At 47.4% G+C, this 26,554-nt stretch overlaps 1 protein-coding gene across 12 annotated transcripts in view; it reads left to right on the top strand.

Annotated features, from left to right (window-relative positions):
- Prkcb (protein kinase C, beta) overlaps positions 1–26,554 on the top strand; it is a 331,348-nt gene that overhangs the window by 145,234 nt on the left and 159,560 nt on the right. For all 12 annotated transcript variants that reach the window (XR_015664618.1, XR_015664941.1, XR_015664781.1 and 9 more), the window contains 2 exon segments: positions 20,966–21,077; positions 21,810–21,938. Coding sequence is in view for 9 of the 12 variants with exons in the window: in XM_087624875.1 (XP_087481001.1) it covers positions 20,966–21,077; positions 21,810–21,938 (241 nt within the window). In the remaining 3 variants the exon portion in view is untranslated.

Raw genomic sequence — 26,554 nt, forward strand, 5'->3', positions numbered from 1 at the left:
ACCCCGTGTGCCCACCAGTGCGCCTTTGAAGTCTTAGGTGGTGAGTGTGCAGCCTTATCTTGGGCATGACACACATCTATTCTGCTTCCCACAGAAGAGAAACCCAGAATCTTCTCCCATGGTGTGGCTGGGAGCAGGACTTAACAAGAGGAGGGTACTGGGGATGAATGCAGGTTTTTTTTTTTTTTTTTTGACAGTTAAGTGAATTCCACACTAGTCTGCTCTTGGGGCTGTGGCTGGCTGCAGCCTCTGTGGTACAGAACAAGAACACCAAGGTCAGAGCAAACTCCTCCTACACGGCTTTCTATCCCTCACTGCCACAAAGGCAGAGCTTCATGCTGCGAGGACAGGAGCAGAGCCATAGAGCTAGAGGGGTAAGGATGAGAAACAGCCAGTTTTGTTGCTCTCTAGAGTAAGTCCTAGCTTATGAATAAATGATTTCAGCTTCTTCTGCTCGGGGTGGGGGTGGGGACAGAGCAGGGCACATCTTATAGCCAGATGAAGGCAACTTCCAGAAGCCTCTTGCCTCTGAGCCTGATATTCCAGGGGAGAGGGGAAGGAGAACAGAAGAGACGGGTGGCCCCGGAGAGGGCACAGGGCTCCGGAGTCAAGAAACCTCGTTTCTCATCTTTCGGTCTTTGACCCTCTGTGTTGCCTGTTCTACTATTTAACAAATTGGGGCTGGGAAATGACTCAGGGTGTAAGTGTGCTGGTTGAGTCTGGATCACCAGCACCCCTGTAAAAAGCAGGGCACATTCATGTACACCCTGTAACCCAAGTTCTGTCGAGAGGTGCAGACTGGAAGATCACTGGGACTTGCTAGTCAGCCAGAGTAGCAGAGAGGAAGATGGCAAGCACCAGGATGAGTGAGAGATGCCATCTAATGGGCACAAGGGGAGAGAGAAGCTGGGTGTCTGACATCTTTCTTTAGCCTTCACTCACAGGCAAGGGCACATGCACTCAACACACACACACACACACATACACACACACATACACACACACATACACACATACACACACATACACACATACACACACATACACACATACACACACATACACACACATACACACACATACACACACATACACACACATACACACACATACACACACATACACACATACACACACATACACACATACACACACATACACACACATACACACACATACACACACATACTCACACATACACATACACACATACACACACATACACACACATACACACACATACACACACACATACACACACATACACACACATACACACATACACACACATACACACACATATACACACATACACACACATACACACATACACATACACACATACACACACACATACACACACATACACACACATACACACATACACACACATACACACACATATACACACATACACACATACACACACATACACACACATACACACACACATATACACACATACACACACATACACACACATATACACACATACACACACATACACACATACACATACACACATACACACACATACACACACATACACACACATACACACATACACACACATACACACACATATACACACATACACACACATACACACATACACACACACACATACACACACACATACACACACATACACACACATACACACACATACACACACATACACACACATACACACATACACACACATACACACACACATACACACATACACACACATACACATACACACACATACACACATACACACACATACACACACATACACACACATACACACATACACACACATACACACACATACACACATACACACACATACACATACACACACATACACACATACACACACATACACACATACACATACACACATACACACACATACACACATACACATACACACATACACACACATACACATACACACATACACACACATACACAAACATACACACACATACACACATACACACACATACACACACATACACACATACACAAACATACACACACATGCACACATACACACACATACACATACACACACATACACACATACACACACATACACATACACACATACACACATACACACACATACACACACATACACACATACACACACATACACACACATACACACACATACACACATACACACACATACACACACACACACACACACACACACACACACACTGTCAAAGAGCCAGAGTTCATTGATCTAATTTGAAGCCCATTACACACAACTCTTCCCTTTTCATCATACATCAGGAAACAGGTTCCCATTACTGTCATGCACATGCTACACATGAGGAAATGGAGGTGCCTAGGCTTGCCCAAGGGCTTTATTCAGTGACACAAGTCCACATGCAAGCCTAGGTCATCAGGCCCCCAGTCGTCTTACCTAACCTGCCTGGTTCCCTGGACAAACCTGGCTGAAGCAGCAGCCCTTTACTTCAAGAAGTGTCCTTTCAGGTGTACCGTCAAAGCTTGGTGACCCAAGGCAGGCAGTGACACCCCTCTTGGCGTCTCTTACTACTGGGCCAACAAGATTCCTTCTCTGAAGAATTTAGAATTTGGACTCAAAGCTGCTGGCTTTGGGCTGGGCCAGTGACACATTTCTGAAAACTGTTTATTGTATATGAGGCTAGATGAATCCCCACGTTGAGAACTTTCCTCGATAATCACGAGCCTCTCATGCTTCTTCTGGCCCCTGCACCTCCAACCCTATCCATCAAGTTAACCACTACCCAGGCACCCAGCGGTTTGCCTGTTTTCCCTTCAGGCAGCTATTTTACTTTGCAAAGATCGTTTCGTAGCTTGAGCCTCTTACCGAAGCTGAAGCATACGAGGTATTACTATTGACTGTGGTACCCTGTTGTGAGACAGGCCTCTAGAGCTCATTCAGCTGGCTTGACTGCCACTTTATGCCTATTGATCAGTAGCTACTTATTCCCCTTTCAGCCTCTAGCAACCAGTCGCACACTCCTGGATCCCATGCACTCGACTGTTGCGGACACTCCGTGCGAATGGGACCATCCAGAACTGGTCCTTCAGTGGTTAGCACGTTGCGCTTAGCACCGTGCCTTCAAGATTCATCTGTGTTGTGTCATAATGCGGAATCCCCTCTCTTATGGCTGGGAAGTATATTCTTGCATGGATGAACCACAGTTTCTTTAGCTGTTTACTCACCAGCAGACACTGATGTTTCTGCACCTTGACTACTGTGGCTAACGCTGCCCTGCCCGCGGAAGGGTTGACCTCTGCGAGATCTTAATTTCGGTTCTTTAAAATTTTATTATTGGAGGTATTCGTTTTATTTTATGTGTGGATATTTCGCCAGCATATATAACTGTATACTATGCAGGTGGTCCATGGCCACAGAAGCCAGAAGAGGCCCTCGGATTCCCTGGAGGTGGAATTACAGATGGTTGTAAACTACCAGGTGGGCGCTGGAAATCAAACCCAGGTCCTCTGTAAGAACAGCGAGGGCTCCTAACGACTTCACCTTCTCTCCAGTTCCTTAATTTCAGTTCTTTTGTATAAATACCCAGAACGAGATTACTGAATCACATTGTCGCACCATCCATGTCTATGTATGGCATATGCACATTACATGTGGGAGGTAGAGAACACCCTCAGGTATCATTCCTCTTCAGGCATGACCTGCCATGCTTCCTTGCGACCAGGTCTCTAACTGGCCTAGGACTCACTGATTGGTTAGGCCTGGCTGGCCAGCAAGTCATAGCCATCCACCTTTCTGTACTTTGCAAGTGCTGGGATTACAAGTGTGTGCCACCGTGCCTGCCTTTTTTGTGTAGGTTATGGGCACCAAACTCAGGTTGTTATGCTTGTGTGATTAAACACCTAATGGACTGAACCATCTCCCCAAGCCCCAGGCTTGATTATACATTTCTCCAAAGAAAGCGCACAAATGGCCAACAGGCTGTAAAAGATGCTCAGGCACGAGCAACAGAGCTATGGAAATCTCCCAGTGAAATCCATGAACAAAAGGTTCAGTGTTGCTGACCATCAGAGAAACACCGATCAAAACTAGACTATCAGGTCACTCCATACCCACAAGGAGAAAAAAGATAAGTAATATATAAAAGACTCCAAAGGCCCACAAATGAGAATGTAGAGAAATTGGAGTCCGCAAGCACCATCGAAGGGGTTGGGGGTATGAAATGGTGCAGCTGCTTACAAACATGTCTCCATGACTGAACTCTACTCAATAAAATCGTATAGTAGACCTGCTGTGCATCTCGTGGCTTTGCTCAAAGTTTTGTGTGTGACCATGTGACTTTATAAGGATGTATGCTGTTTAATCAGAATGTCCAACTTCAAAGCCATGGAGGCCAGTCAGGAAAGCAAAAAACCCAAGTGCCCTGGGGAGAGTGTCCTCCTGCCTTGCCACACCCTGCCTGGAAGCCTGGAAGCTGTCATTTAGTTCTTTTCTTTACAGGGCCACAATCTAGATTACCTGGCCTTCCCATTGAAGCCTGAACTTTCCTACATTTAAATGGTGTGAACAGTTTGAGAATGGCCACTGCAGGCTTTGCTCTGTTTTTAGGTTAGGGCGTTATATAGCCCGAGAAGCTCTGGAGCTCCCTGTTTAGATAAGGATGACCTTGAACTTCTGATCCTCCTGCTTCCACTTCCCGAGTGCTGGGAGTAAGGTGTCCCCACCAAACTCAGCATATCCAGTGGTGGGCGCTGGACCCAGGCCTGCGTGCCTGCTAGGCCAGCACTCTACCAGGGGAACTACATGCCCAGACTACTCACTGTGGTTTATTTTTGAGACAGTTCTGAGCTGGAATCCTCCATGGGTTCCAGTTTATAGCTTCTGCATATGCAGGTGAGGGCTGTCAGGGGAGGGTACCTCTGGAAAAGAAGAGGGAATGCAAATTTAGCCAAACTAAATTTTGCTGTTTTGGGGTGAAGGAGAGAGGTCTGTCTTTCCTGTGCTGCTGTTGAGGTTTGAATGATCTCAGCACATTCATCTCACTGATGCTGGTGACAGCAAGGTGACACCTGCTGCAGTGTCCCTGCTCTTGAGGGCACCCTCCATGTGTCCAGTGGGATCTCCAGGAGCATCTCTGGTCACTTGTTTCTTCTGCAGGGTGTGTGTGTGTGTGTGTGTGTGTGTGTGTGTGTGTGTGTGTGCGCGCACGCGCACGCGCTCACTCATTCATCACTCTGATAGGTGTTTACCTTTGCCAAGGACAGCATGGGAACTTGCTAGAACTCACCTTCCCTTCCTGCATTCAGTCAATTGCCTACTTTCCTAATCAGGCCTTTCTGATTTTACACACTTTTTAAAAATTTAGTCCTATTTGTCTACCATCTATCTATTGATCTATCTATCTGGTTTTTAGCAGCACTGGGAATTGAATCCAGAGTTTCAAACATGCTAGGCAATCCTTCTGTTCCGGAGCTCCACCTCCATCCCCATCTTGATTGTGTGTGTGATCTCTGCAGGTCTGTGCAGGTGCACACTCCTGTGTGTGTGCTCGGAGCCTAGATGTGGATGTTAGGAGTCCTTCCCTACCACCCTCTGTCTTATTCCTCTGCAACGGGATCTCTCATGAAGCCTGGAGCTAGGCTGGTACCATTAACCCCAGAAATCCTCTTGTCCCCATGTGCCATATTAGGGGGAACCCTGCAGGTGGATCATAATGGGGGGGACCTGCAGGTGGATCATAATGGGGGGGGGGCTGAAGGGGTCACAGCAGGCAAGGAAGGGAACCATGAGGATGTGAGAATGAAACCTCAGTTCAGATTGACTTTATCAACCTGGATCCAGCCTTCAGGTGTCTGATGCCAGGCCATTTATTCCCATAAATTTAAACATGGTATAATTTGGAAAAAGGTTTGTTAGTGTAAAACAATCCCCAGTGCACAAGGAAGTGTAATTACAATGAAACTCATCTCAGAGTACATGCCATTTCTTCTGAGATGGCTTCTACAGATAGACAGCCTGTACTAACTTATGGGCCTAAGGAAGGATCTGATGTGGTCTCCATCATACAGATAGCACCTCAGGTCCTAGTTGTGAGAGCTTGGGGCTGTACAGATAATGTAAGGGTCATTTAATCTGTTAGATGTCTCCGGTGCTGGTTGTGGGAGCTTGCTATGGCCTAGCCTAACATATAACACAGATTGGCAGGCTATTAATCATCTCCAATTCACAGCTTCTGGATGGAAGAACAGGTTTTACATCTTTCCCATTGGAGAGACAATTCTATGTGCTTAACCTTAATCCTGGTTTCTCTGGAGATCTGTGGGTGCAAGGACCTTGATGCTGTGCTCCCAACACATAATGTTGGTGTTACAGGTACTTGTGGGGCCCACATCCAGTTTCTCGTTTCTCTTTCCTTTTTATATGTGGATATGTGGTGTGTGTGTGTGTGTGTGTGTGTGTGTGTGTATGTGTGTGTGTGTTGTATATGTGTGGTATGTTTGTGTGTATGTATGTTATATGTATGTGCTGTGTCTATATGGTGTATGTGTGTATATGTGTGTGTGTGTGTGTGGTATGTGGGTGGTGTGTGTGTGGTATATGGGGTATGTGTGTATGTGGTGTATGGGGTATGTGTGTGTGTAGTATGTGGGGTATGTGTATGTATGGTGTATGAGGTGTGTGTGTATGTGGTATATGGGGTATGTGTGTGTGTGTAGTATATAGGGTATGTGGGTGTGTATGGGCATTATATGTGTGTGGTCTGTATGTGTATGTTGTATGTATGTGGTGTGTGTGGTATGTGTGGTGTGTGTGTGTGTGTGTGGCATGTAGGGTATGTGTGTGTTGTGTGGTATGTGTGTGTTGTGTGGTACGTGTGTGTAGGAATGTGTGAGATCATGTGTAGAGACCTGAGGTTAGCTTCAGGCGTCTTCCTCAGTTCTCCCCACTTTACCTATCGAGGCAGGTTGCTCACCCACAGACCAGCCAATTACTCCAAGAAGTCCATCTTCTCTTCCAGCAGTGTCCCTCCCGGACAGGCCACCTGCCACAGCCACCATGAGTCCTCATGCAGTCCAGGGATCTGAATTCAGGCCCTCAGGCTCACATAGCAAATGCTCTTACCAACTGAGCCCTTTCTCTTCCCCCTACTCTAATTATTTTCTTTTAATTTGGAGTATGCAGAGGAGAGCCAGGCCCAGCTGCCCTTCTCTCAATCCCAGACTTAGCATTTCTACATGTCAAACAACAACAACAACAACAACAACAACAACAACAACAACAACAGCAGCAGCAGCAGCAGCAGCAGCAGCAGCAGCAGCACCTTCAAGAGCCTTTGGCATTTGTTTGGCCCATTTCCCTAACTCCTGGTCTGAAGTAGATTTCTCCTATTTTAAAGCAAAGCCTTTTGGTACCGTCAGTGGCAATATGGGGACGAGGGCAGAAGAACGAGTGCAGGGTCAGAGGTGTGGTTCTGCATGGAGAAGAAGGATGGCAGTCCAGAACACACCTGCTGGGGTCGGGTCTCCCCTGTGCACTTTTCTCCTGTACGTCAGGGATAGCCTTAGTCCACCAGTCCCTCGAAGCTGCTGAGTTAGAAAGTGTGGAGGGAGCTCCCTATGCAAGTTGTTCTTGCAACAGTGAGAGCGGCTACCTTCCCACCTCCGTTGGACTCTGAGGTTCTCTGCAGAACAATTCAGGTTTGATCTTTCCCCTCATGGACAGGGGTGGTGCTTGGCAGCTCCAGCAGGTGAGTAGAGCCACACCCCCTAATGGCTTCTGAGGGATGAAGGCTTTCAGAAGGATGTCTGGACTTCAGTGACAGCATGTGCAGAGCCAGTGCCCCTCACTTAGGGCTTTTGTCTACATGGACCTCATAGCTCGGGATCCTGTTACTAGGGGTTAGATTGTGAGGATAGGAGCCTGCAGGCTCTTGAGACCCAGGCATTCCAGCGATGGATGATGCTGACTGGCATTTGCCTTATCAGCATCCGTGGCAGGGCCAGAGATCCCTTTGTAATTCACAAACTCTCCATATCTTGTCCTTTCTGCCCTCCTAACACAGACCTGGGTGTGTCTAGCACTCTTGTGTCAGAGGTGCCTCCTAGAAGCCAGCTACCTCCCAGTGTACCCAGAAATCACACTCTAGCTTCTTTGCAAATGGAGTCACCTTATGTCTTACATCTGGGTGGTCCCCACTTAGTTGGGGGTTCAGATTACATCCCTCATCCAGAATATGGCATCTGGGGAAAGCTGGGGTATGGGCGCACATGTTTTGTGGCAATGGAAGATTTATTTATAAAGTAAGATTGTCGTCTGCTTCAGTGTGACTGCCTCCTGAAACCACTGCAGGTTTTGTGTGGTGACCACACTGAGAGGCCTCCCTGGGAGGTGGCAGGCACTCTGAACACCCTTGACCTTAGGTCTGAAGTACTTACCTGGGGAAACCCAGCATCCCCTTTTTGTCTTCTTAGGGGGAAACCGAGACTGGACCTTGAAAGTGACTTGTTCAAGATCACAAGTGTCTTTGTGTTAAGCTAACATGGGTTAGATGTATGCTCCACATTGGTCACGACAATTGAGCACAGTAAAATTGTGATTTCATGAGACTTCACAGAACTAGAAAGCAAGAGCATTTGTTTATCACATGCAACAAACACACACTATTCACTGTGTGCCGGGCACTGTGCTGTTAACCCAGAGAGTCCTCAGAACCCTGTGAGCGGTGTGCACTGTTGTTATCATCACCTGAAATGCTGGTGGGGAGGAGGCACAGCCCCACTAGCCTGAACTTGCTATGCAGTGTAGGCTGGCCTCAAGTCATGGTCTTCCCGCCTTAGCCCCCAGAGCATTAGAACCATAGGAATGGGTCACTGGTGCCTAACTTTATCATATCGACTTTAGAGTGAGGAAATGGGAGCACAGACAAGTTAGGGCCCCTGCTCCAGGTCACACAGCTCTTAAGTCATGGAGTCAGGAGTAAATCGCAGTCTGGCCTTCCTGGGCATTCGACTAAGCTATGGTGCCTTTCTATATGGTGGTTCATGGCTACATGGAGCCAAGCCCAATGCTAGAAGGGAAGCCACCAGACCAATCGCAGGCACTAACTTGATAGAAAGGAGGTGGCAGCTCATCCTTCTTAACTTGGAAGCACAATTGGAGCTGGACCTTCAGGGCTGTCCCTTATGGGTGGGGCTGATTCCAGTTGGTTAGGGTGGAGCTTGCACTGCCCGCTTAGCCTTCCAAAAGGCTTTAATTAATCCATGTGGGCTGTGGAGGACCCCCCTCCACTTTCTCCATTCCATTCTCTGGGCTCTGAGAATGCCCTAGCTATTGAGCTGAGAACTCCCACCAAAATGACAGCTATAAATCTCCAAGTGGACAAACCCTGCTTACCTAGAAGGGTAAGTGTCTACCAGAAGCCACGGGAGCAGCAGCACACCTCTCCCAAGGCTGGCCATGCTGCCTAGTTATAACATAAACACAAACATCACTCTTCTGCATTATAACAGCCACTGGCTACACTAACATGACAACGTTTCCAGCTTAAAGGTAATAAAATAAAAATAAAATGAGAAAATACATAGAAATAAAATGTTTGCCCTAATTACAGTTTGGGGGGGGGGAGGCTGAGGGGAGGACTTTTCTGAAGGGACATAAAGAAAAGCCCAGATCATTTCTGAGTTTGTCATTCCCCAGCCTCCACCTTCCACGTTTGCTCAGCTGCAGCACTCAGCTCTGCTGGTTTCTTGGCCTCGGTCCTGACCGGCTCACTCCTGCCTTGGTAAGCTGCTCAGTGCCGGTGGAGAGCCTAGGTTTGAGTTCTCCAGTACTACTGAGCTGGCACCGCTAGTGACACCACTAAGATGGGCAGTCGGGAGGGCCACTGCGTGTGTGCACTGAGCATCACGTCATCTCCCTTAAAAGGTTAAGGAAAAGAAAGAGAGCCCGGAAAACTTCTAAAATATCAGGCATGCTGGGGAGGGCTGGGTGGTTAAGCGTTTTGAGATGCCAAGGTGTCAGAAACCTATCATACATTAAAATTGTATGTTTGGAGGTAGGAATAGAGATTTCACTGGAGCGTAAGAGAAACTTAAAAGTGAACAAAAGATCCGTAAGAAACTAGCACATGATAAAAGAGACATTTCAAACCAGCAGGGAGAAAGGTGCGTGTGCGTGTGTGTGTGATGCGTGTGTGCGTGTGTGCGTGCGTGCGTGTGTGTGTGTGTGTGTGTGTTGTTATGCCTGGATAGACACTAAGAAAGGCGTGAATATCTCTTCTCAGAGCTCATATTAAGATGAGTTCCAAGGGGAATCATGATCTAAGAATAAAAGCTGGAGAATGTGGAGGGACCAGAAGGAAATCTTGGGGAGGACTTGCTAATTACAAGAGTAGGATAGTGCCCCGGAAGAGAAAGGGGAAATCTATGCTTTATACACATGGGCCCATATGAATACATACATACACACACGACACATACAAATACACATGCATACCACATATGTGCATATACATACATGTACACGCACACTTACGTAAGCATGCACAGATACAAATTCATGCACACACAGATACATGCTTCTTCCCACAGGCCCTGCACACTGAATAAAGCTCAGCAGCAGGATTAAAAGGCAAATGAAGAACTGGGAAAATGCTATATTGTGAATGAATAGTTAATATCCTTAATTAATACACGGGAAAATTCGTTACAAGTAATTAGAAAGTAATGAACTTAAATTTAAAAATGGGCAAATTGAGGCTGGGGATATAATTCAGTGGAGAAAGTGCTTGCCTAGCACACGGAAGGCCCTGGATTCCATCTCTGTACCACAAAACTGGGAGAGGTAAGAATAATGAAAGCAAATTAACAGTAGCAATGTATACTAATTAAATATATATTTCCACCAGTTCCTGTTAAGCAGTTCCCATGAAATGGCTTTGCAAAGTCCCTTGTTTACCTAGGAATTAGGTCTTATTATCTTGTAAACCGTTTCCAGGTGAGAAAGTGACAACCTAAAAGGGCTGAATAATTTCCTCAGAGTGAAAGAGCAAACTGCCGGTGGCGGCAGGAGTGAAGTTTGAAGGCGGCTATCCGTTAGCCCTTGACACCGACTTTAACCATGTATGAAGTCATCTGTAGAGTTCTACCAGGTTTACACAGTGGAAGTTCATCCTGGAAACTGAACAGTTACTCACCAGGGAAAAGGCAGGGATTGGAAGCCACTTAAGCAAAGCACCAATCACCTCACCCACAGTCTTTTACACATTCATTCGTTGTATTCATTCTCTCCTCGAGAACAAACATAGCGCCCCCTCTCCCTTGTGGCGTGTGGGTGGAACTGCAGCTTCTGACTTTGTACACATCATCAGTTGTTCGGCAATCTCAGCCCACCCTAGTCTCTGTAAGGTTTCCATGGTCTTTTGTCTTTTGGGAACTGTTGACCTCTTGTTTGAAGTCAGAGGCATGGAGGTGTTGCTGTATTTCAGAGTGAAGTACTCAGATGGGCCTCAGAATAATCTAACTTATTTAAAACCTGTAGAAAGGTGGATATTGAGAAATCCACTTCATTCTTTCCTGCCTCAGGAATTAAACACTTCTATTAGATTTTCTCGTGTGTTTGGTTCCAGAGTTTTACATCGGTGTGGATAATTAGGAATGGCACTCCTCTTTCTTCTTCTGTATTTCTGAGGCTGAGCCAGGTGTTAATGTTCAGGCTGTCCTCATATTCCCTGTATCGGCCAATGTGCTGGTTGCTTATATGTCAACTTGACATAAGCTAGGATCATCTTGGGAGAAACTTCAACTGAGAAAATGTCCCTATCAGATTTGCCTGTAGGAAAGTCTGTGGAGCATTTTCTTGATTCCTGATTGATGTGGGAAGGCCCCTCCCACTGTGGGCGGAGCCAACCTGGGTCTATAAAACAGCCAGGCTGCGCAAGCCATGGAGAGCAAACCAGTAAGCAACACTCTCCCACGGCTCCATTTCTTGTTTCTGGATTCCTGCCTGGAGTTCCTGCCCTGATTTCCCTCAGTGGTGGAGCGTAAGCTATAAGCTGAAATAAATCTCCTCCCCAAGTTGCTTTGGGTCGTGGTGTTTATTATAGCAGAGGAAAGCAAACTAAAACACTCATTTTGACCGCACACTTTTGATCCTCCTATTTCAGCCTCCCACGTGCTGGGATTATAAGTGTGCATGACCAGCTAAGACGATAGTTTCTTACCTGTCTCATATGCTTACAAAAAGAAAAAAGGTAATGTGTACTTACCTTCAGCATCGTAGGCAGTCTTGTCTTCTTCTTTAGCTTTTCAGATTCACTTAAAATAAATATCTTTGCCGGGAGTGTAACTTACTATAGCATGCGCTGAGCCCTGGGATTCTCTTTCAAGTACCAATACGGTATGGCACAGGTTTCTTTGATTCACATATTACAAAATATATGAGCACCCCACACTCATGACACACACACACACACACACATATGCACAGTTCATGTCTCAGCTGAAATGTCTTTGATCATTTAATATCAGTAACTGACGTACAATTATGGAGATGCACCCTTGCAGGCTTTCCATGCCAGTGCGGTCCTACCCATGCCTAGGTAGCATCACCGGTAGCTGCACTCGCTAGGATTCATTTAGTCGGCTCCCACCAGTACTGATTGGCTTTTAAAAAAAATCGTGCCTAATCACACCATAGGAGGCTGAGTCAGGAGGATCATAGTGGGTTCCAGGCCAGCTTGTGCTCTAGTAAGAAGAGAGGAGGAGGAGGAGGAGGAGGAGGAGGAGGAGGAGGAGGAGGAGGAGGAGGAGGAGGAGGAGGAGGAAGAGGAGGAAGAGGAGGAAGAGGAGGAAGAGGAGGAAGAGGAGGAGGAGGAGGAAGAGGAGGAAGAGGAGGAAGAGGAGGAAGAGGGGAAGGAGAAGGAAAGAGAGAGAGACAGATGAACAGAGACAACAGAGAAAGAAAGAAATGGAAGTCCAAGCTAGAACCATTTGCTATGGAAAACGGAACTGGAAGATGAGGCCATCTGGATTAGCCATTTGCTTCCCCGTTGTCTCCAGGGTTGATTCGGCTCATGTGGTGTACTAGGCAGGTGTCTTCCTTCTACCTCATTACTTCAAGTGTGTCTCTTCTAAAGTTATTCACTCAATAGAATAAATGGTGCCAAACTGTTCCCAGAGCATCATACCAATACCAATAGACCCCTCCACCAGGAACACATATACCTGTCTCTCTAGAGCTCCTAAAAACTACTGGGACAGGCATTTTAAAGTTTGATTTTAAGAATTTCATCTGAATGTGTATTAGAAAAAAAACTTCATTTGCACATTGATCCCATTTTTAAGGAATTTCACTTTGAAATGCTGTCTTAGTTACTCCTCAGTGCTGTGAAGAGACACTGTCTTAGGGTTTTACTGCTGTGAGCAGACACCATGACTAAGGGTAAAGGACAGCATTTAATTGGGGCTGGCTTACAGGTTCAGAAAGTCAGGCCATTATCATCAAGGCAGGGAATATGACAGTGACAGGCAGGCATAGCACTGGAGGAGGTACGAGTTCAACATCTTGTTCGAAGGCAAACAGAAGACTGGTATTCTCACGCGGCTAGGAGGAAGCTCTCAAAGCCCACCCCCACAGTGATGCACTTTCTCCAACAAGGCCACACCTCTAAATAGTGCCATTCCCTAGGCCAAGCATATTAAAACCACCACAGACACCATAACCAAAGCAACTCTTACAAAAGAAAGAATTTAGTTGGGAGCAGAGGAGAAGAGGGAGGGAGGGATAGATCGCTGAAGCCTCAAAAACCACCCCTAGCAAAACATCTCATCTAACAAGGCCACACCTCCTCCAACGAGGCCACACCCCCTCCAACAAGGCCACACCCCCTCCAACAAGGCCACACCCCTCCAACAAGGCCACACCTCCTCCAACAAGGCCACACCTCCTAATCCTTCCAAACAGTCCATCAACTGGGGACTAAGCAAGCAAACACATGAGCCTATGGGGGAGCATTCTCATTCAAACACCACAGATGCTTTTATTGAAAGAAAATTGCATTAAGGAAAGTGCCAAAGGAATACTATCAAATGTGGTGTGTAGATGTATGGGATTGTGATAGCACATGGCTGTGGTTTGGGGAGGTTGACCAGTAGTTTCTACTCTATAGGATAAAAAGAGAGTTATCACTTCCACGAGGTTAGGGCTGTGCTGAGATCTTTGTCCCTGAAGTCCATCTATAATGAAGAGGTCTGTTGTTATGGACAGAGAACCAGGGATTAAGTGCTCTGCTGGGGTGTGTCCTTGTGGGGTGTGCCCTGCTGGGGTGTGCCTTTATCCTTTCCTTGCCTCTGCTTTGTGTTGGCTTTTTCATACCTTTGCCTGAGCCCAGCAGAACACAGCTCCTATGTGCAAAGACACAAGGATATCCTTTCAGAGTGGGAAAGGTTTTTTTATGTTTGGAATCAGAGATTCAAAGCTTTATTATTGTATTTTATTTTTTATTGTCTCTTACCTGTACTTCCTCCGTTTTTTGGCTGGGTCAGGAGTCCAATGAAAAGATGCCCAGCAAAAGACATTCCTGTCCCTTGTTTCTGAGGACTTCATGTCTCTTTTAAAAATGACCGAATAAGGCTGGAGAAATGACTTAGTGGTTAGGAGTATTGGCTGCTTTTCCGGAGGACCCTGGTTCAATTCCCAGCACAAACATGGTGGCTCACACCTACCTGTAACTACAGTTCCAAGGGATCTGACACTCTTACACAGACATACATCCATACAGGCAAAACACCAGGGAACGTAAAATAAAAATAAATAAATCATTTTTTAAAATGTCCCAATGAATTTTTTAGGGTTGTTTACAGGAAGGGTTATTTAAGAAGCACGGTCACCTTGCCAGTGGCTATAATACTGAGACAACGGCCTCTTCTTGCCGATGAACCATTCACCATAAATAAATCCCTGGGGAGGGGTGAGGCATCTCCTCTGTGAGACAGGCCCAGTCCTGTGCGTACACAGGTAACCCGTGAGTTCTGAGTTCATGAGTGTCCAGGACACTTGGCAAGGCAGGTTGACTGCTGCTCCTACCACACAAACATTAGGGAGAGAAATCTGGCCATGGTGTTGGGAGAACTGGATTCCTTGGGGTGGAAGAGGAGACTCTAGGGATGTGGCACAGCAAGGGAGTGCAGTAGTTTCAAGCATTTGTCCTTGTGTCTGGTAGGATTTTTGGAACAAAGAACTGTGTTCACACCCAAAGAACTGTGGGGGTGAAGGATAGTATTACCTTGCAGATATCTCAGAGCTGAGGTCTTCAGGGACAGGTGCAAGAGATTGAGAGCAGAGGTGCCCCCAAACCTTCAAAGAGGCCATAAAGGGTGAGATGGATCAGCGGATAACAACACTTGCTGGCAAGCCTGGCAGTTCATCCCTGGAACCCACATGGATGGTGGTTGGAGAAAACGATGGCCTACAAAAGCCCCTCCCCCCACCACATAAATGATTCTTTAAAGCCTTGAAAAGGGTTAGGGATGTAGCTCAATTGGTAAAATGCTTGCCTAACATGTATGACGATCTGGACTCTATCTTCTGCATCACATAAACAAGACACGTTAGTACATGCCTGTGATCCCAACACTTGGAAGGTGAAGACAGGAGGATCAGAAACTCATGATCATCCTTGGCTCCATAGTAAATGTGAGGCCAGCCTTGGCTATATAAACCCTGTCTCAAAAAGAAAAGAAACCACAACGAAGTGAAGTATACTCTACACTTGGCCTGGTCAGCTTTCCCATGCCCTGTCTGGCTCTAATTAATCTGGCACAACACTCCACAGGTCATTTTCATAAAGTAACGTGTGCATGGCTTCAGGGTATGGTGGCTGACAGTGACGACTCTAACCTTGCCACTGCCATAGTAACTCATTCACCTCTTGCCGTGTGCCAACCATTAGACAAAATGCTTTGCTCATGGGAGCCGGGATGTCCTGGGCAAACCACCTTATCAATTAGTCCCCCAGTTGCTAGAATGGGGGTAGCAAATGGCACACCTCTCTAGGGATGAGGGTCAAGCAAATCGGCATGTGACAAATCCCCGAGAGTCCTTGCTGGCACACGCTGTGCTCAATAAATGCTAACTCTCAAAGATTAAACGTTTATTGAACACCTTGTACATGTCAAGTATAATACATGCCTTGGGGATACGGTAGGGATTGTGAGAAATTCCCCCCGTGTTGCTTGCAGCTAAGCGTGGGTGAAATGCAATTTAAACATGCAATTACAATCAGAGATTGAATACTGTGTTGGAGAGATTTGGAAGGGCATGGCAGGTTTTATTTTTTTTCCCTCTCTGCAGTTAGGATGTGGCTCTTGTGACAGTGGGCATTGCATTCTCTCTTTGCTCGAAGCTGTCTCTTGAAGCCCTAGAGACAACCTGGCCTGTGGTAAAACTTGCCAGGTAGACGAATGAATGAACAAAGTGCTGTGCTGGCTTTATCTGAATGGTGAGGTATTAAGGGATTGAACTTGGGGACTGAGGAGAGGAAGGAGAGTGGTATGGTGTGACCGCCATCTTTGCAAGAGGCCACCTAGCTGACTTAGAAGGTACTAAGAGGCTGAGGACATCGCTCAGTCATCAGAGTGCTTCCTGTTCATATGGGGGGACCTGAGTCTGATCCCCAACAGATGTTGAGCCCAGCAGTGTCTGCCTACGATTTCATTGCTGGGGAGGTGGGAGAGAGGAGATCCTTGGCCTTGCTGGCTGAATCAAGAAGCTCCAGGTTCAGTGAGGGACTGTCTTATCAATGTAATAAAGACCATAACTAAAAGTAGCTTGAGGGGGAGGGTTTATTTCACTTTGGAGGTTACAGTCCATCACTGAGGGAGGTCAGGGCAGGAACTCACGGCAGGAACCTGGAGGCAAGAACTGAAGCAGAGGCCATAGAGGAATGCTGCTTACTGGCTTGATCCCCAGGGCTAGCTCAGCCTACTTTTTATATATCTCAGTGCCACTTGATTAGGGGTGGTACTGCCCACAGTGAGCTGGATCCTTCCCCATCAATCACAAATCAAGAAAATACCCCACACTCCTGCCTATAGGCAGTCTGATGGAACCACTTGCCTCAGTTGTGGTTCCCCTTTCTAGTTCTAGCTGTGTCGTTGACAGAAAAACTAACCAGAACAGGTAGGCTGCCTCAGAGTGTAACGTGGGGAAGGATTGGGGAGGACACTAATATTGACTACTAGTCTACACTAGCACACCCAGGCAATGCATACATATGCACCTGTACATGCGTGTACACACCCATATACACAGACAGGCAGACACACAGAGACAGAGACAGACACACACACATGTGCACACACACACACACATACATGCACACGCACACGCACTGTCAGTAGCCATGTTCTCCTTTTCTTTCTTGTTCCATGGGCCCATTGTTCCCTCCAATGGTTGAAAAATATGTGCTGGGTCTTAATGTCATTGCGTCACTTGGTCAGAAGTGCGTGGCTTCTCCCCAGGTCTCCTGAGAGGATGCTGATGCAGACAGAAGCGCAAAGCCCGCAGAGGCAATTCACGGTTAGCTGAGATTTGTCTGCAGTCTTGAAACAGAGCTCAAGAAGCCTCCCTTTTACACATAATGTAGGTCTAAAGAAAGGCAATCTCCCGATGAAGCCTAAGCCCTGACTTTTATGAGGCCAACATACTAGAGAGTCAGGAAAGGACCTCAAGACCCAAGAGGCAACTTGACCTTGACCTTGACCTTGGAATTCAGCCTGCCTCAGCCCCTCACACCAACTTTTTCAGGTCCAGATGTGGAGTCTGGACCCAGTAGCCTCTTTCAAGAGGGCTATGATAGCAAGTCTGCTAACCCCATGTACCTGTTCCACTCATTGGGGCAGGACCAAGCTCAGCTCTCCTCTCTTTAGAGATTAGGTGGTGGGGTTGAGGGGAAGCCCACAGGCTGATGTCGGTCACGCTTAGGGGTTGCTTTTGGGTGGCTTTGAGGGACGGCTTTCCCATTTTTTAAGGGAGATGCTCAAGAGGGTGCAGTGGGAGTGTTCTGCAGCAGGGACGGGACTCTTCCCTAGAAGCTCAGTGTGTGGCAGTCTCTGCCCAGGAATGAAGATGGGCTCCTAGTAGTGAGCTTCATTTTTCATCCTGTGATTTCCAGACCCTGCAACTGTTATGAGAGCAACAGCCGAGACGTTGGCTGGGCTCGGTGGCTGCTGGGGTCCTTGAACATGATCCAAGCTCAGCTAATCTTGCTGGTCTTTCTGGTCAGAGCAAAGTGACACAGACTTTCAGACTTGACTACTCGGGGCTCTGTCAGGGCCAATAATGACAGAGAGCTATAATATCAGGAAAGGAACTGCATCTCATTTTGAAGATGCAGGACACAGAAACCTACATCGTTGAGTGACTTTGAGGGAGCCTTATTAAAATACAGTATTTTTAAGTGTACAGATGTTTGCTTGTGTGTGGACATGTGTGTGTGCTCATGGAGGCCAGAGGCTAATGTCCAGTATCTTTCCCCATTACTCTTTACCTGTATATTGAGACATGCTCCCTCACTGGTTCTGGCCAGCTGGCTCCAGAGATCCCCTGTTGCTGCCCTAGGGTTGGCACTATAGGTGGACTGCCATATCCACTGGCTTCTACCAGTGCTGAGGACTTGGATTCCAGCCCTCCGGTCTATGTGCCAAAAGCGTTAGGCACTGAGTAGCTCAGCCCAAAGCACATTTCCCCACACTGCTGATTCCTTTATCAGACACAACAAAGTCCACCCAGTTGATGTAGAGATGGTTCCAAACACTAAAATGTGTTCCCACATGCCACTCAGCCCACTCCCCGCTCCCGGATCTTTTTTTTTTTTTTTTTTTTTTTTTGGTTCTTTTTTTCGGAGCTGGGGACCGAACCCAGGGCCTTGCACTTCCTAGGTAAGCGCTCTACCACTGAGCTAAATCCCCAGCCCCTCCCGGATCTTAATAAACACCTCTCTGGTTTGTTTTTGGCTTTGGTCTCCCTCGCTTTACACACAAGGTAGGCTTAGGAAAGTCAACCCCCAACTGAAACCCAAAGCTTGACTTTTACAAGGTCAGTATATCAAAAGGCCCAGAAGAGACCAAAAACAGAGATGCTTCAACCCTTATCCATCCACATACTGGAGGACATTTTGGGGATATTTCTGGGCTTTGAGTCATTTTGAACAGAGCGATTTCATTCCACATATGGGATTTTGACAGACAGGTCTTCATTCCTTCTGAGACTCAGAGATAGGTCAGCTATGATAAGAGTGTGTTCAGCTTTGAAAATAACCGTCATCCACCCCTGCCAACTGCATGAAAATTTCCGGTGTTCTCACCTTGATATGGTCAGTGTTAGTTTCTTTTTTAGATTTGAATAGGTACATGGATTCATTTTTAAATTAGAAGTGTCTCTTTGAATAAGCTGGTCAGTCAGTAGCATATATGTATGTGTGATGGTGTGATGTGTGTGTGTGTGTGTGTGTGTGTGTGTGTGTGTGTGTGTAGCACCTGTCCCTGCATTAGTGACTAGGAGAATGGCCGGGTGGAGAGAGAGAGGGACAGGAGGCTGCAGCTACTAAGTTTCCCATCAGCCCTGGGTTGGAACCTTCATCCGCAAAATTAGCTTCAGTCGAGTACTGAGTCTAAGGATGAAACGGCTCTGCCCTGGGTTTGGAAAGAGGAGGGCATTTGAGGGAGGAGGGATGTGCTGAACAGAGAGTGAGGGAGGGTGTCGTGTCGTGTGTGTGTGTGTGTGTGTGTGTGTGTGTGTGTGTGTGTGTGTGTGTGTGTTCTGAGTACTGAGAACACACCGTGCGCCTGGCACTGCACGTGTGTCTGAGTGCACACCACAGGGGAGCCACAGAGATGCTGGGAACCTTGTGCTCTGTGGTCACCATGCTTCACGTGCTCTAGTGTCCACGCAGGTCCACCATTCATTTTCTCCAGCAGCCTTAGACGATAATGATGTCCGTAGCACTATCACTGTGAACAAGGAAACTGAAGCAGAGAGATGAAAGAATTTGCCCAAAGCCATTCAACAAAGAAGAGCGCTGGCTTGCACTCCACAGTCTGACCCTGTGTCCCCTACCCCACACCACCAGATTTTCATGGCCGTGCTCATTAGTTAAAGGACTGTGCAAGCTGATGTAAGCAATAAATAGTAATAAGCGTTACTCCTCCATATTTGGAGACCTGAGCAGACAGACATGAGGTTTTTCTCTCAGGCATCAACCCGCAAGACGGTGTCCAAGGCTGTTAGGCTGGCTCTATTCTCAGGCTCCAAGTTTGAGATCAAGGTCATCACATTTTCTTACTTTCTGGCCAGTGGGGAGGGGAAAAAGAGGCAGGAAGCACACTTATGTTCTTTTTACTGGAATGATCCAGAAGTTTATACTTCCCATTCATTGATCGGAACCCGTGGCCACACCAAGTGACAAAGGAAGCTAGGAAGTCTGGTGTCTGTGGAGCAGCATGTCCTCCGCTGTAATTCAAGGCCCCTGCTGTGGATGGGAGGGGTGGAAGCCCAGCCCTTTCTGCCACAGCTTGAGGACTGTCCTCTGGACTCTAAAGATTGTTTGTGGGGCTGAGGACCTGTCAAATGACCTGTAAGTGGGAATGCTTTGTGGTTAGACCTGGGTTTAGGTCACTCTAGAAGATGGTTTGCAGAATAAAGGGGTGGGTAGACATAGGAGCAGGGGGCCTGTTGAATGCTGGGATTTGCAGGCTGGCCCTGTGAATGACTTTTGGACGTGGAGTTTGACCAGTCATCTGTCCTACGTACTCAGCCCTCTGACTCCATTTGTCTAGTGTTGAGTCTGTGCATGGTGCCCCAGTGATGGTCCTCACAGGCATGGCAGTCCTTGATGAGCTGTCCAGTGACATTCAATGCAGGGTTGGCCCTCAGCTCTCCTCACTAACAGTGGCCTCTTCTGTCTCTTTCTCTTGATCTTAGGACCCACGGAGCAAACACAAGTTTAAGATCCACACCTACTCCAGCCCTACCTTCTGTGACCACTGTGGATCACTGCTGTATGGGCTCATCCACCAGGGGATGAAATGCGACAGTAAGTACTTGGTCCCTGGGGAGCGTGCACCCATGGGGCGATGCCACAAGAGAGGCTTCTATCCTAGTGCCCTGGGATCCACGTCTGCACGGTGTCCCCCGAGCCCTGGGTAGGACAGGTACTGTTCCCCGATGCACTGCATTGTGTCCTCCCCGTAACAAGGTGGACCAGTTCATCCGCTTGCCGAACACTTCCTCTAAGCCACCTCCCTGTTGCACCCACTCTCTCTAGGGAACTCATACTATTGATGTCACCTCTTTAAAACTAGATGTCTGACTTCAGTGTGTGTTGCTGCTGACATTAAACATGGGGCAGTTTGACAACATTGTGTAAGCATTCCTACAGGGTATACTTGGGTGGGTGGGACCCTGTCCTCCACGGCACCGCCTCCATTTCCCTCACTTGTAGGAATGATGCACTGGGCATTCGAGTGGGAGCTTCAGAACCACAGGGGTATAGAAATATAGAGGTACCGCTTCAGGCTGTACCTTAGCCTTCAGGGCCTATACACCAAGTTCAACTTCCTTCACCCATCAGGGTTGTGAGAAAGACTTGGAGAAGTCCTTCTGATGTGATGCTGGCCAGGTAGCTTGTTCTCTGCTAGGTGGGACTGTCTCTTAGGTCAGGGAACAGGAAGGAAGTGGTGGTCCAGGTACAGCTGGTGCCTGAAGCCCCCAGCCTGGGCCGACCTGAGCCAGCCTGAGCCATACCTCCCTCTCTCTGCCCTCACAGCCTGTATGATGAATGTCCACAAGCGCTGCGTGATGAACGTCCCCAGCCTCTGTGGCACCGACCACACAGAACGCCGTGGCCGCATCTACATCCAGGCCCACATCGACAGGGAGGTCCTCATCGTTGTTGGTAGGTGGCCCTGAGGCTCCTGCGTTGGTGCCAGAGCTTCCGAGTTCTGTGGACATGCGAGGGGCGGGGGATAGTGCAGAGGCAGGTCACAGGCGCATGGAGGGGCGTGTTGCTGCTTTGCTCCTGCCTCCAGTGTGTCTCTTCTCCACAGGGAAATCCTCAGACTGTGGACCCTCAAAGCTACATTCTCAGCACCTTGGGGTGGCTTCAGCTGCCTGAAGGGCCATCTAAGCCCTCCAGGCTTCTTTCAAATCAAAACATTTGTAATTGAAATGATAATGATTGTATTTATTTGTGGCCATAGTGTATTTGACACATGCACAATATGCAATGGTCAAGTCAAGGTAACCTTCATGTACCTCCAAACCACCTGAGCCTTCCATTCGTCCTTCTTTAAAACAACAACAACAACAACAACAACAACAACAATGTGTAATTAAAATACAATAATTTATACATTTGTGGGTGTGGTGTATTTTGACACATGTCCAGTTCATAATGAATTTTCACATATGTCTGCACCGCTCAGACATCTGTGATTGCCTTGTATTGAGGATACTGAAAGGACTTGTAATTTCAGACTCTTCTGCCTGCTCCCTATCTGTTCTCTCCGTGTCTCCTGGAACGGGAAGTCCCTGTGCCCTTATTCAGATAGCCGAGAAGGCTTCCACGCTTCCTCCCCAGACTTTGCCAATGGGAACATAGAGTCTTGATGACCAACACCAAATTTGGAAGAATTTATGTCTTAAAGAGGGAGGGAGGGGCTGCGCTTGCCAGGGAACTACCCTGGGCCTATGATGTTGTTGAAATTTATTTTAACCTGATGGGAGCTACGCCAATCACTGTAATATTCTGCATACTTACTTTGCGTCTGAACCAAGAAAGAGAAACAGTGCAGTTAGCTAAGGGGTGGAGACACACAAAAGGTAGGAAGGAGGGTCAGTCTGATTTTCTGTAGTGAGCCTTCATGATACTCAGAATAGGAGTTCATCTGTGCTGGACTGGCAGGTTACCTGTCAGTCATGGCAAAACCAGTACAAAACACTAAGCCCAGTGGCACGAAGATATGAAGGAATTGGCTCTTCCAGGCTTGCGACACAAACCTCCGTAGACTTACATAACTAATTTGTCTAAACAAGGCCTCACCATTTCATCACAGAAGGGGTTGGTCACGTTGGCCAGTTTCTGAGGCCCCAGAATGGTGTAGTAGCACTGATCTGCTGAGCCCTAATGTGGTCAAGGGTTTGTTTAAACCTTATAAAAGTTGAAGAAAGGGCCATTGGAAAACCTGGTGAGTCCTTAGAGAAGGTGGTCTCATCAGAGGCTTTTTCTTTCAAGGACAGGCTGAGGGAGGAGGCAGCTGTCTCCCAGTGGGGTTCTTGTGGGGTAGGAGTGGGACACAGAAACGATCTTGGAGTAATAAATTCAAGGAAAGCCTGCTCCAATCCCTCACCACTGACCCTAGAGCCTCCAGTGCCTGAGGGACAAAAACTGAGGCTCTGCTGCCACCTAGTGATTGAAAATGGTTACCACAGGCACCCACATTCACAGAAGTGTATTTAGATCCACAGCCCTTTAATCCCCAGACCATCTTGCTTGTTATGTTCCTTTTAGGAATGTGATCCAAGGAGGTGAGCATTATCCTTCTACCCATCGCGAAATAGGCTCGGCAGGCGCCCAGTTTCCCAGCTAGGTCCGATTGACTTGAAAGCACTCTCCTACACATACCCATTTATTTCCTTTTCTAGTTGAGCAACTGTAGCTGTTAGGGGAATCCATGGGGAGTCTTCGGTGATTTAGAGGCACAGGATTCTTTTGAGCTCAAGGTCAGACATTCTGCATGGCCCTGCTAATGACTCTCAGGCAATTCTTATAAGGGCAAGATTTAATTGGGGCTGGCTTACAGGTTCAGAGATTCAGGCTGTTATCATCAAGGTGGGAGCATGACAGTGTCCAAACAGGCATGGTGCAGGAGGAGCTGAGAGTTCTACATCTTCATCTGAAGGTTGCTAGGAGAAGACTGTCTCTCAGGCAGTCTTAAAGCCCACGCCCACCGTGACACACTTCCCCCAACAAGACCACACCTTCAAATAGCACCACTCCCTGGGCCAAACACATTCAAACCACCACAGTGTTAATGGCTACCTATTATGAAAGGTAGCTTCCCTGATGAGGCCTGAAAGATGCACTAATCTCTCCATATGAAGGCAAATAGAAAGCAGTTTTCACTGTGCCCATTTAGCCAGATTAAGTTCTCTCTTGTGACTTAGCAGCCACAGGCCCTTGGTCCAGTTAATGATATCAGCCATGAGTGCCGTCTCAGGAGGAGGCCTTAAATCAAGTAAGAAACAGTTGGCCACTCCCGTAACATTTGTGCCATGATTGCACCGGGCGCCATACCTCTCCAGCTGCCCAACTAGTGTGGCTTGCAGTATTCGCCGCTAGGTAAGGCTGTTGATGGTTCTTCTCCCCTAGTAGGATGCATAGAACCTTTCAGCACTGTGAACTCAGTAGAGATGAAGCTTCCAGGCTGGTACCGGCTTGATTTCTCCACGTCCTATGACTCAAGTATGTGAGGTTGTCGGGTGGAGGGTCTTACTGTAAAGTTCCGGAGGGTAACCAAGAGCCATGGCGATAGTCTGTGATAGTCACAGGACATGGGAGCAACAACTCCAAACCAAACCAAACCAAACCAAACCAAATCAAACCAAACCAAACCAAACCAAACCACCAATCCCGTACCAGTCACTAGGCTTTTTACTCGATAGTCTATAGCACCATGGAGAAGCATTGTTTCTCCCCTGCAGGCTAATTCCATTTGAACTCCCTTTTCACATGTGTCTGTGTATGGTTTAGGAGGGGTCTATGGCCGTAAGTGTCCACGTGGCTCTTCCATGTCCTTAGCTGTGCCTCTCCACACTCCCTCCTTTCCCAGGCTCTCCATCCCATTTAATCCTCCCGATTGTATTATTCCCCGTCTCCCCTTTATACCACCTGCTTTCTGTCTCCCTCCTGAACTCCTCCCCAGACCCCTCGCTAGTCCCCTGCCTTCTATGGGCACTCCAGTTCAAGCACACGTCTAAAGACTGAAGGTTAGCAACCACATGTGAGACAGAGCGTGTCCTATTTGTCTTTCTGGGTCAGGGATACTTCAGTTAGACACATATCTATACAGATATATAGATATACAGACATATAGACATTTGAGTCACTGACCCTCTGTCAGGCGTATGTCTGTCAACATTTTTTTCCCCTCATGCAGGCTGTTTCTTTACTCAAATGATGGCGTCCTTTGCTATGCAGAAGTGTTTTAGTTTCATGAGATCCCATTTGGTCATTTGTTGGTCTTAATGCCTGCTCAGCCATGCTCCTGTTCAGAAAGTGCTTTCCTATGCCTCTAAGTTGAAGCTCTTAGCCCAGGATGGAACTTCATGAATCCTTCCCCAGTCTATGTTAATAGCTGTAACTTCTTTTTTTTTTTGACACAGGGTCTTACTATGTAGCCCAGACTGTCTCAAACTTACAATCTCCCTGTCTTCACCCCACAGCCATACATACTATGATCTACGTTTGTATCTATGACTACGTTTTCTCAGATTTGGGGCTGTTCTAAGAAAAGAAAAGCAACAAATTGTTTCTCTTGGGAACTCCCAAGTAGAACTTTACTATTGGATGTTGGTTGTACTGGGCAGAAACTCCTTAGACTGAAGTGTCTCCAGGCCGACTTGGGAACTTCCGGAGTAGTGACCCCTCCCAGGCCGACTTGGGTACTTCCGGAGTAGTGACCCCTCCCAGGCCGACTTGGGAACTTCCGGAGTAGTGACCCCTCCCAGGCCGACTTGGGAACTTCCGGAGTAGTGACCCCTCCCAGGCCGACTTGGGTACTTCCGGAGTAGTGACCCCTCCCAGGCCGACTTGGGAACTTCCGGAGTAGCGACCCCTCCCAGGCCGACTTGGGAACTTCCGGAGTAGCGACCCCTTACTCCGTCCTAGAGCACAATATCCACATATCAGAAAAAGAACGCTAAGGGACAAAAGTACTTGATGAGCATCGGGAAGAAGCTCATCTACTTGCACTCGAGGCTCTAAAAAGGTTTTAAAGCACCCTCTGGGAAAAGGAAGTAGGTGCTGGAGTCTCGTGGAAGATTGCTTTAGTGTTTGAAGAAATGCTGGCGACAAAGTATTTGTCAACAACGTGAGGACTCTTAGCAAGATGGAAAGAGTAAAACAAAATAAAACAAAACCAACCAAACAAAAGCTCTGGGGTCCTTCTTCGTGAAGGTGTCTGTCTTAGTTAGGGTTTTACTCCTGTGAACAGACACCATGACCAAGGCAACTCTTATAAAGAACAACATTTAATCAGGGCTGGCTTACAGGTTCAGAGGTCCAGTCCATTATCATCAAGGCAGGAGCATGGCGGCATCCAGGCAGGCATGGTGCAGGAGGAGCTGAGAGTTCTACATCTTCATCTGAAGGTCGCTAGTGGAGGACTGACTTCCAGGCAGCTAGGATGATGGTCTTAAAGCCCACGCCCACAGTGACATCTCCTAATAGTGCCATTCCCTAGGCCAAGCATATTCAAACCATCACATTCCACTCCCTGGACCCCATAGGCT

Source organism: Rattus norvegicus, chromosome 1, assembly GCF_021556685.1.
Source record: "Rattus norvegicus strain SHRSP/BbbUtx chromosome 1, alternate assembly SHRSP_T2T, whole genome shotgun sequence".
NCBI classification, from domain to species: domain Eukaryota; kingdom Metazoa; phylum Chordata; class Mammalia; order Rodentia; family Muridae; genus Rattus; species Rattus norvegicus.